This window comes from Diadema setosum, chromosome 14 (assembly GCF_964275005.1).
Source record: "Diadema setosum chromosome 14, eeDiaSeto1, whole genome shotgun sequence".
NCBI lineage: Eukaryota > Metazoa > Echinodermata > Echinoidea > Diadematoida > Diadematidae > Diadema > Diadema setosum.
In genome coordinates, this window is record NC_092698.1 from 24942575 (window position 1) to 24954946 (window position 12372).

The following is a 12372-nucleotide window of genomic DNA, read 5'->3' on the forward strand; positions in this document are numbered from 1 at the left end:
GATAGTACTGTATCAGTATATTATTGCATGGATGGTTGTAAAATATGAGAATATTCACTCCATAACCATTATGAAGCACACTCCAAACAAATCATACAAAATCTCTGCACACATGATTGTCTAGTATTCAACTTCAGATCTTCTAAAGGATGTGTCAAATTCTACAACATACATAATGGAGCCATCATAAGGGACAAAGACTGAATTCACTTGGACTAAACTCTATGCACAACTTGTCACAAAACAGTCAAAGCCCACCAGAAAATTTAACAAGTGTCTAACATACTCAGGAAAACAGCAAGAAAGTCGGTATAGCCATGATGTCCATCTAGGTCCATGCATGCCAGGATACCCAATGTACTGCTGGAAGAAAGCATGGCTCTATAAAGACACACAAACACTAGACAAGGCACAGAATAACTGTAGCTGAGTTCCAAGCATGTTGAATACCCGGTCTCTGGAATGTTGGCATTTGATTGGCAGATGGACTCGTCTCAAAATCGACTCTTTTTCGGTGCAAGATCACTATCAGAGCAGTGTGGACTGTACACAAGAGGTTCACATTTCATGTGAAAATAATGCTCTTATGTTTATCATTTGATCTTAATGTGATAGCTACCACAGAATGCACCGCAAGAAATGTAGCCTACAATGAAGGCATTATCAAATTTTCATATGAGTGTTGGCAGTTACTGCGGAAGACCAATAGCTTTCAATCTCCTTATGGAATTTTTTCCCCCAACATAAGGCAATTATTTACTGCACTGCATTACTGGATAAGGCAGCAAATCAAAGATTCACAATAAATCAAACAAACACGGTATGACCCTTTGCTTCACCTGTGCTCAGAGTTTGCCTGTGCACAACAACATTTCACTTTGGGTCAACTTTTCCCTCTGACCATCAAAGTGGTCATTTTGAATGATGCTGTCTGCATAATCACACTGAAGCAGTACTCTGCACAATGACCTCAGAGAGTTTTTAATCCTACAGGAAATACATCTCTAAAAGATTCCTGAGAAATTACTTAATAATGCCATGCAGATGTTGTATAATATTTTCAAGGCATCACACACCCTCTTTATCCTCACATAGGTTTACCTGACGCATGAAAACCAATGACAATCAAAGTTTAGTACCAAAAGCATTAGTACCTGATAGGAAAATGAATCTGTTCTCAGCACCAAACCAAGTTCCACTTGGCTGCTACAGAATCATTGAAATGACTGCACAAATTCAAAATTCATGATTGCACACTAATCAGACTTTCCAATATTCATTCAAATCTTACTCATATAGGTGTATACATACTGAACTGGACACATTTAAATTCAGAAACCACACCCGCACGTCCCCTTGGTGCATTAAAAGAAGTCACAAACTTTTACTTGGGGGGCGCTTTAAGCTTCTCGACAGCACCCTCCTGGACTGCGCTCCTCACTACCGAATCTAGCAGCGAAGGGAAGAAGTCGCGCAGCATGGTGATGCGGGTGTACTGCGGAAAGAACACCTTGCGCTCCCGCAGGGTGGTCCCTTCCATGATGCGGTACGCCGTGTCCGCCGCCGACGTGTCAAACAACTCAGAACGGAAGGCTGCCTTGGAGAACTTCACTGCATTGGTCGTGTTGATGCTCCCTGAATTTGAAAAGAAAAAAAATGTTTGGTGGGGAGATTACTTTATCACTTTGGTGCTGCCACTTGGGTGACCAATGGTTTGTCCGATCATCAAAGTGGAAAAGCCATAACAAAATTCACACGACACCTACTGCTATTCACTTAACATCTTACGATTTGTTGTCGTTGCTGTTATTGTCATCATCCTCATCATTGTTGTCATTGCTGTTGTACAAACAATGATGAATCATAAATATCTACATTTGCTCCTGCAAACTCTGCATCACAATTCAGGTATAAAGAAGAGACATGCTTCTTACAAAGCATGTGAGTATTCTGCTACTCACATACATTTGTACACACAATGATCTGACAACAAACCTCTTACTGAGAGCAATTGACTTCATCACGTTTGTTAGCAGGTGAAATCCGTCCATCAGTACATAACATTTTAAACATTGCACAGTGCAGGTAGGGATGAAATATATTTGTGACTCTGCAACACAAAACCAACAAAAAGTCACCAGACATGGATTTCTAGTTAAGAGCAGATCTAAAATAGCAGACTCTTAGCTTTAAAATGATGTATAACTCAATACAAATGTACCTTCCTATCCTGTCTAAATAATGGAAAGAAAGTAAACACCTTGGGATAAGTGTTTAATGAGGAAAGAGGCTTTAAAATTTAGTATCTATAGTGCTCTGTGCAATAAATGAGACCAAAAAAAAAAAGGATGTAAAACTCTGTGATAACCACAATGAAGAAATTACATGTAATCAGATTAAGCTGAAATTTGCCGAACTCTGTGAGCACATTCTATTCATGACTGATACCAACTTTAAAGTACTTTAATGAAAGTGAAAAGGTTGTAAAGGGCTTTTCTGAAATGAAAATGGTCCTCTAAGACATACCTAATCACACTGTTCTGCAAAAACCACTAAAAATACAATTTCCCATTTATTTCATATACCCAAACTTCAGAATTACATAAGAGAATTCCTTTTTTCAGAAAATACAAAAAACAGAAGATTGACTTGTTGACCCATTTCACCTATTTTGAGACCTCACACAAAATCAGGGCATGCCACTTCTTGTTGGTTTTGTGATGCACAGTCTTTTATTTCTGTGTTATCTACAAAGCTGTACCACTCACCTATGATGTGTTCCGTGATTGATATGTCGTAGCCCTGGTAGGCAAAGTCATGCCGTAGCGATCCAAAGAATCCATGGAGGGCAAACTTGCTAGCGCAGTATGGCGGAAGAAATGGAGTTGGTATTTGCCCTAAAGTAGGAGAATTTAAAACAGCACTGCATATTTGTCACAAATTTATTGGGACTGTCATGATGCCTGCTTCTTCTCAACCACAATTATCACAAAGATTCACTGGAAATGCTTGATTACCAAAAATACATAAAACACTGCTTTGTATGACATTACACGGTTAAATGCATTGTAGTGTACAGTTTACCACATATAATAATATGTTCGTGATCGAAGGTGAGGAAAGAAAACACAAATTTGTTCAGTTTTGTAGAGCAGGTAGACTGTGACTTCTTTCTTAAGCATGAATAACTCTCAGAGGGGAACAGAAAGTCTCCATGATTTGGTTTTTGAATTATGAAATACATTTACAGGGATGGGATGCAAGTATGAAAATACTGGTTATGAGAATCACATGCTTCATTATGCAAGTTATCTCTTGGAAAAAAAAGGTGACAATTATACATCAGATAGAAAACATTTGCAAGTCTACTTTCAGAACTGAACTAAGGGGGACACATTTCCCAGACACCAAATGTTGGTGGAACTCCTTGCCTCAGAGTGACATCACCTCATCATCAGTGAACATCTTCCAAGACAGAAGAAGAGATGTTAACTTTGGCAACTAGTTCTTTAATCACAAGCCAGACATTTTAAAAATGGTCCTAATGACCTGAAACAATATATGTTACGAACAACACGACTGTGTTCATTAACCCACCGAGGACGGGCTGATATTGCTACAACATGCATTTCCCATAGACACCTGCCCAAGTATATTCAGGACTCATCTTCGACGGGTTAATGACAGTCTTCCATCAGTTGTGTGAGTATACCCCAAGGAGGTGCTTAGCAGTATTGTAGGAGGAGGAAGAATAAGACAGAAAAGAAGAAAAAGAAGAAGAACACACCTGCCACAGAAGACACCACACCAATGCTTCCACTGCTCTTGGCCAGCATCGGGGTGGCATAGGTGGCCAGTGCCACGTAAGCGCGAAAGTTGACGTCCATGACCTTCTGCAGCTGATCAAACTTTGTCTCGTCCCAGAGATGGATGTAGTTGGAATATATGTGGTTGAGCACGAGGTAGTCGAGACCACCGAACCGTCTCTCCGCTTCCTGGATGAGGGTGTTGGTATCCTCGAAACGCGCCATGTCCAGAGGGATGTAGAAAGCTTCCTGGGCCCCAAGCTCCTTGCATTTTGCCACAACCTGGTTGCAGGAGGACACAAATCGGGATTTAGCAACTGTCCAGAGGCAAAGCATTAGCTGGAAAAGGTGATGGATGTATTGCTAACCAGTATTGTGACTTAACTTTGACTGAGGTACTGTTGAAAGAAAGATTTATGAAGTTAAGCATAGACACTTTTTTGTTTGTTTGTTTGTTTGTTTGTTTCTTAATGACACTGCAACTCGCTGATTTGACAATTTTGACAAATTTGACATTTGACTTGTAAAGGTACCAGCACTCAAGATTTTCTATCAATTAATGGCTTTTCTACTGCATGGTTCTAAACGATTGAAGTAAATAACTTTTTTGGCCATGTAAACAGCTATCATATATCTTGGTGGGGTTTTTTATCGATTTTCTTACTTCCTTGTTTCTTTCAGTGGAATGCTAGATCTTAAAAAATTATCTTGGACGATATCTTTCTGCTTAAACAGCAGTCCATACAGTGTGTACACATACAGTCTTATTTAATCAGACGATGATAGTTGTTTGATGACTTCTACACTGGTTCAAACATAATTTTCAAATGGTGTGTAAATATGTTAGCTTTCACCTTCCAATCAGCACACAGGCACAAAACTAATATTCCTGTAAAGATACTGATAAAATAAATAGGTTAATAATTATTCCAAAGAAATAATCACAATCATCATTATCATCTTTAAAATCATGAGAAATGCAATAATGACAAGTTTGTTGATTCTACAGTGCACTCCCATTATAATGAACTCAGTTACAATAAATTTTAGTAAAGTAAAGTAAAAATTCAGGTCTCAAATTATCTTCTATATGTACTATATTTACTCAGCTATTTCATTTTACAAAATTTTTACACACACACACACAAAAAAAAAAAAACCACAGTCCCAAGTACTTAATTATACTGGGGTTGTCTGTGCACCCACACACAAGTGTTCCCAAAAGTGCAACTCAGAGGTATTCAGAGCCTTTGAAATGAAATCATTCAAGTACACTGTACCTGCTGCAGGACAGCCTCTCTCCTGGCAGTGACGAGGACTCTGGCACCAAGTCTGGAGTACCAGTAGGCCAGCTGCTCACCAATCCCTGTGCTTGCTCCTGTGACAATCACTCGCTTGCCTCTGATGCTCTCTGTCAAACGAAATTGATTGTTTTTCACTTAGGCTCAAAACATACAAGTGTTTTCCTTGCACATCAAAGGGTAAGCTTACAATTACCACTTGTACGTACTACTGAACATTAACATCATACGAGGGCTTGCAGAATTTTGCAAAATGTGCACTTCTGTGTGTGTGTCTGGGAGTCAGAGTACATGAGAATCACCGTGTCAATTTCATTGTATTCTCAGGAATGTTCTTCTGAGTTTTGCAAAGGTCTTCCAACATAATATACTGTAAAACAAGGAAATTTCGGGGATTTCGGGAATTTCGCGAGAGCAAAGATTCGCGAAATCAAAACACAAATGACAATTCATGAAAATTTCATGCCGCAAAAATATTGTGTTTTACAGTAATGCTGGCTCCATCAAGTCTGCACAAAATAAATATCTTGAACTAAAAGAAATAAAAAAACAACCTGTGATAACAATGACCACGAAATGAAAAAACTTGCTCTGGGTTCAGCAATAATCGGTTAGATTCTGTCTACTTATTGTCCCTTTCACATCATCTGTTCTCTTCCCCCCCCCCCCCTCTCCCTCTCTCTCTCTCTCTCTCTCTCTCTCTCTCTCTCGATCATGTTTGCCTATGCCACATAACATGTTTTCACTGTGGGAAGACAATAAAAGGTAAGTAAATTGCCAAGAAATAAATCAAATCCTCAACAAGTGTAAAAAAAAAAGTACAACAAAAAACAACAGACCTAGATGGCCTAGCAGGAGAGGGAGTGGCAGTTCCAATACAATGTATCTCATATTGTATCACTTTTCTGGAATTTCACAGACTTCACACATCTCTCATGTCCTCCATAAATCATACTGGCTTCCGGCTGACAAGCGAATTCTCTACAAGGTCTTGAACCTGGTTTTCCATTCTTTACATGGCACAGCACCGAGCTACCTTCATGAACTAATATTCCATAAGTACAAACCAACTAGATTTCTCCATGCATCCACTACTCATACCCTTCAAGTTCCCTGCACCCATCATTCATGGGGCAACAGAGCTTTAACTTTCACCCAGTCTGGCTCTTCTCTCCAGAACTAATTGCCTTTGAAAGTGAGAATGGAGACCTCATTCCCTCTGTTCAAGAAAGAACTCAAAACTCTTTTGTTCAAATAACTGTGTGCTTTCTTTCTATTGTGGCTCTTTTTCTGAATGACGCAATGTGAGAGGTCATCTCACCTTTCTGCACCAGGAGTGCCACTGCGTGACAGATAAGGTGCATTAAAAGACTCCAATATTTGATTACTTTACTTTATCCTCACGAAAGTATGGAACACTGGTCCATCACATGTTACTTCTAATATTACAGAGTTCCATTCTCAGTGCACTGAAACATCATAAAATTATTGTAAATCTTTGTAAACTCAAATAGATCTATTTACCGGTACAAACAATAATTTATGGCTATCCTGGGTCTTAGGGGGCTAAATAACTTTAGGCTTCTAACTTCAGCACAGCCCTTAACCTAACCCTAACCCTATACTACCCCTATTAAACTCTAACATCACCTAAATTTCAAATTACTTTGATACATATCACTTACATTTTTTTTTCAATTTTAGCAAAGGTAAATTACATAACATAGGATATGGCTGTGCTGAAGTTAGAAGCCTAAAATAATTCAGCCCCCCTAAAACCTTTAAAAGTGCATTTAGATCGCGTGAACTCCCGATTATCATATGTACAGTTCGCACGGCTGCATATAGACTAATCTTCATTTTCAGTAAGTTGTGAAATGTGTTTGTCAATATCGATAACATAACTATGCAGTGTCATTACTGAAGATTAAATTTTACATTTAATGAGTTTGAGGTGACAAAAAAATGATGTCAAGTATCAAAACTCATAAGCGATCGTAAAGCGATTGCTGAGCTCTCTTTGTGTTGTGGGCCGTGCCGGTACAGCCCTGTTGCTATTTATACAGCGACTGGGCTGTGTATAGTTCTATTTACACATGTTTGGGCCACATGACTATTATTGGCGTACGGGTTTAACAGTTTAAGCATGGTTGGACCTACTACTCATCGACCGCCTAATGTTTATTTGCTTGAATGATAAGAATATTTGGTATAACACTGAAATTCATGTTAAGAATTTGACCTACGTGATTGAGAAAATCAAGCACTATCAAATGCGGTTGTTCCCTTTTCGATTCAAAGTTTCAGTGCAAAAATATCGCCGTCGAACTTGCACGGCCTCGTTTCAGCTCCCCGCGGTAAAGCTCCTTAGACCTTATTTTACCAAGTCAATCTTTGCAACTGAAAGTTCCAACACAACTTTGCACATGTGGGACTAGGTGCGTAATCAACGAGAAATTCGTTCCAAGATCTGTAACAAGATGAGGAAAGTTAGCTAGATGGGCAAGGTACCCCTGTGCTTACCTGGATCAAATCTTTCTCTAAACACGTATCCTACAAGTACAGCCCCAAGTGCTGCGATTAGTAAAACTTTTGCGAGTGCCATCATCATCTGTTCTGTTCACGTCCTGCCTGCTCACTGATTGCGGATAGAGGGCGGCGGCGATGGTGGGGGCGGGAAGGGGCGGGGCGGGGCGAGGGGAATGCGTTTAACCAATACTCTTTGCGGAAAAGGGATGCGGAAAAGGGCGTATTATACACGTTGTAGTTTTGGTTGAGACCTAACTTCTGGTTTCTAACATTTTTTTTTTTTTTTTGTTAGATAATGACAAACCTCTTATGAAATATGAAAGAGCATGTAATTCCATGAGGAATTCAACGTTTATTTGGTGAAAATTGGTGTTTGAGATGGCTGAGATATCCAGTTCAGTCATTCAAAACCCGATTTTCATCAAATAAACTTTGAATCCCTCTTAAAACGGTATGTTCTGTACTATTCCATAAGTGTTTTTTTTTTGTTTTTTTTTTTTGTATCTCACGAAAAAAAAGAAAAAAAAAAGTTAAAAGCCCAATTCTCATCTCGACCAATACTGTACCATCCTTTTTTTAAAGGCTCCATTCCACTGGCCATCGGAGGCTCATCCGATCCTCGGAATGCCAAAATTTCGGCGCTCCGATGAGTTCCGATGAAATCTCAGCCGATCGACAATAGCAATTAGGGGGCCCTGATTTCTAGTAAATTCAACAAAGATCTGACATTGATCGGGGTAATGGGATCGGGTGCGTAGCCGCCCGATATCTGCCATCTGTTCATCTGATTGTGATTAGAGTGTGATTTGTCACTGACCCAACACACTGCTTCCGACCCGACAATCGCAGGACACTGGCAGTCCAACTAATCGGTCTGTTATCGCGTGGTAATCACACTCAAACTAGAACACTGGGCTGATTTGAGCCAAAATCAGAAATCTTGGATGGAAGCGGGTCAAACAGATTATCCAAAGTACACCTGACGATAACTTCAGTGAAATGCCAATTCTTTGTATCTCTGCAGTCTTTAACACACTCGTACAATTTGAAAATAGAAACTGATGTTGCAATTCGATTCATCGTCATGCAAAATTCCTCAAAATCATTTCACTAACGTGTTCTATACTAATAATGCTTCATTTACTTTATCCACGCGTACATTTGAATTCATTCCTCTTTAAATGCCAGCAGACTATGCAAGTGGACTACCGTACTTATGCACTTCTACGCCTGCACTGAGCTCCAGAGGATTCAACGACGGAGGATACTCTGGTCCCCATCACCCCTAATGCTACTGCTGAGACCAATTGAGCAGGACTCCCTCATGAAGTACAGTTGAGTTTACGAAACTAAAATTAAAAGTAGTAAAATAAGTATATGGGCCTATAAGCATCTTTCTGATGCAAACATTGTTGTTTTGAATTGCTTTAGCTTCCTTTTTATTTCAATACCCTAATCAACGTAATCATCTAAATTGTATATCAATAATGTACAATAAGTCTAGTAAATGACAACAGTATAATGTCCTATTATGGATATGGGAGTAACCTTATCCTCACGTGCAATTCAAATGCCGTTCTCCTATCTACGTACATTGTGTTGCAAAGTAGCTTTTAGATTACGCGAGGACGCAACCTGTACAATGTGTAATAATAATAATAATAATAATAATAATAATAATAATAATAATAATAATAATAATAATAATAATAAGGTCTTATTTACCCAGGGTAGCCTCTTCAGTGTTGCCACTGTTCTACCAGAGGGCCCTGCTATTATTATTACCCTAGCATTGCCAGGTACCCATTTATACACCTGGGTCGAGAGGGACATAGTGGGTAAAAACATCTTGTCCAAGGACGTAAGCACTGGGCGGGATTCGAACTCGGGTCCTCCGATCGGGAGTCGGGAGTCTTATCCACTATACCACAGCTCCCCCACATTTTGGCGCTCCAAAATAATGAGCATTGCATCAAGTAGCTTTCTGCGACGTGAATTTGAGTGGACGTTAAAAATGGCCAAGAACCGACTGTGAAAACTCAGACGACGTGATAACAATGTCAAGCAATTTTGCGCACGCGCAGAACAGTTTGTGTAAGGGTGTGTGTGTGTGTGTGTGTGTGTGTGTTTGTACGTTTGGGTCGCGAATATCTAGATTTCTCTAATGCAATGGTGGATCCAGGGGGGCGCACAGGGTGCTCGCCCCTCTTCATTTTTGGTTAAAACAAAAGAAATAAAAATCTAAAAAATGGGGGTGCGTGCGCCCCTTTACTTTGCAAAGGCGCCTCCCCTTTGCGGAATTCCTGGATCCGCCCCTGCTAATGTCTCTACAGTTGACCTTAGATAAAAGCAACTAACGTTTGCTACATACTGTTGGCATTCTATCAAGACGTTGGTCCACCCGTCATCCTTCTTCAACTGCGAGGGCTGCGCCGAAATGCACGTAATCATGGATATGAACGGCACCCATCTACGTGACTTCGTCAGCGTGCGACTTTACCCTCCATCCGGAAGCTGACTGGAGATCCGGACTGGAGACGGCTCCAGACCGATCACTGTGGATCTTTGACAAGCTTTTCTTACCTTCGTCAATAATGTGTCCCTCAAGACGTAACCTAAACTGCTAAAAGGGCTGTCCTCAATGCTATAGTACAGCTACAGACTTGAAAATTGACATTTTCACCCGTGTTTTCAGACTTTACACACTGCAAAAAGTCCGGTGTTAAATAGTGAACACCGAGCTGGCGTTAAATTTTCGGTGCTCATTTATGGTGTTAAATTAACACCAACGGGTGTCATTTCCAAATTTTACACTGTTTTTTTTTTTGAAGAGTTTCTTAGTAACTGCACTTCTTGTTGATTTTTAATTTAAACAAGACGATCAAGAATTTTACATTAAAATACTCGATTTTTGAAAAAATGTGAAAATAAATTTACACCAAAGTAACACCAGCTGGTGTGGTCTCTTATTGAAGCTGGACGGGTGTTAAACCATTGATATCAACACCAAGAAATATCAAATCAACACCATGTGGTGTCATTTTTGAATTAACACCAGTACAGTGTCAAAATAACACCAGGTACAGTGTCAAATTAACACCACGAAGTGTCAGGGGAACACTTTTCAACACCATCACAGTGCATTTTTAACACCTGTGGGTGTGGTCCTTTATTGAAGTTTGATCGGTGTTAGATTTAACACCCGTGGTGTTAAATCTAACACCGATGTTTTTACAGTGCAAAGCCGCTTTGAAGGTACGCTTGAATAAGCCACTGTCGGACAAAACTGTTTAAACATTTCAGACATTAATGTTCGTATATAGTTAATAAATGTTTTTGTTGAGTTTTATTTTCTGAAAAATGTTCTTCTTTTTCATGTCTTCGCCACGATGTGCTGGAAGTATAATGTTTTCTGGTCAAGTTCGTACGTCATTCATTCCGCCCATGGGCAACGAAGTTTAAGAATTTTACTAGTATAGATCCCTACAGATCTACATTGTTCAGTTATTTTCACGAGTCTCCACATCTTTTTCTTATCCTATTTATAGGCACAATCTAACTTCTCCTCGAATTACCTCTGTCCTCTCTCCTTCTATTTCCTGCTTTCCTAACATCCCTATGATCTTTTCAGGACCACTTCACCACTTTACTATTTTTAAACAGAGACTACTTTCTCAGTTCTTTTCTCCCCTTTCATGATCACAACTTTTTGTCTTCTCTCCAATTTTTCTTCTTCCGCGCGAGACTTTTTCAGGACTACGCGTTTAGTTATCATTCGTTCTCCGAGTCCATAACTCTATCACTCTTTGGAAAAAGTTTTGCGACAACGTCCGAAAAACATTTTGCGGGGACGATTTCAACAGGCGGGGTATAAAACAACAATAACAAGGGTACAAAACAACAATAACAAAAACAAACAAACAAACAAACGAACCATTAAAAAAAAAATCCGGATGCTACTCGTACGTTAAGGTGGTAATTATAATTTGAAAAGCTCTGTTAAAACGGGGCTTTCTGATCCCCCCCCCCCCAAAAAAAAAAAAAGAAACACACACACACACACACATATGTACATATGTTGATAATAATAATAAAATGATAAATCATACGACGTTCAGATAATGGTCCTCATCACTTTTCAACATCGTACTGTTCTCTCGTCTTATTTCTCTTATCTCCATTATTTTCCAATCTTCTCCTTCTCCTTCTCCCTTTCCTCCTTCCTTTCTGATTCATCTCTCCCTCGTCCCGCCGACTTCCAACTGATTTAATATCAGCGTTGCCGGGTCCCAACAGAGCAAATTCACCAAAAGGCTTGTAAAAAAATCACCAAAAGCCATCAAAAATCACCAAATTTGGAAAAGCGTAGGTAAGGCTTCAATTTCAAGACAAAATTATGTCAATAAACCTTTATCAAACACTCTGCGCGAGTCTCGGTGCAATTTTCGGCGCGCCGTAGTCACACTCACTAAATGCAAAATGTGTACGATGTGTATGGATAATAAGTATATGAGTGTTTGTGTGTGTCGAGTGGGCAAACTGCATTTTCGTTTCCAATTAGTGTGATTATTTTTCATTGGTCTTAAAATCACCAAATTTTGATTTGGTTACCAGGCTAAAATTTTGTCACCAAACAACTTAAAAAATCACCAAATTTCACCCTTTTTGGTTCCCGAAATCACCATCTGGCAACACTGACCCTTATCCTGATTTTCACTCTATTCTCCTTTACCATA

The 12372-nt window shown here is 39.5% G+C and overlaps 1 protein-coding gene across 1 annotated transcript; it reads right to left on the bottom strand.

Moving 5' to 3' along the window:
* Nucleotides 1-1021: 1021 nt before the first annotated feature.
* On the bottom strand, nt 1022-7752 carry LOC140238052 (hydroxysteroid 11-beta-dehydrogenase 1-like protein). The gene is made up of 5 exons (XM_072317974.1): nt 7631-7752; nt 5087-5217; nt 3788-4088; nt 2769-2897; nt 1022-1635 (listed from the first exon to the last, which is right to left on the bottom strand). Exons 1-5 carry the CDS (start codon nt 7716-7718, stop codon nt 1385-1387), a joined length of 900 nt encoding a protein of 299 aa, XP_072174075.1. The 5' UTR covers nt 7719-7752; the 3' UTR covers nt 1022-1384.
* Nucleotides 7753-12372: the final 4620 nt, after the last annotated feature.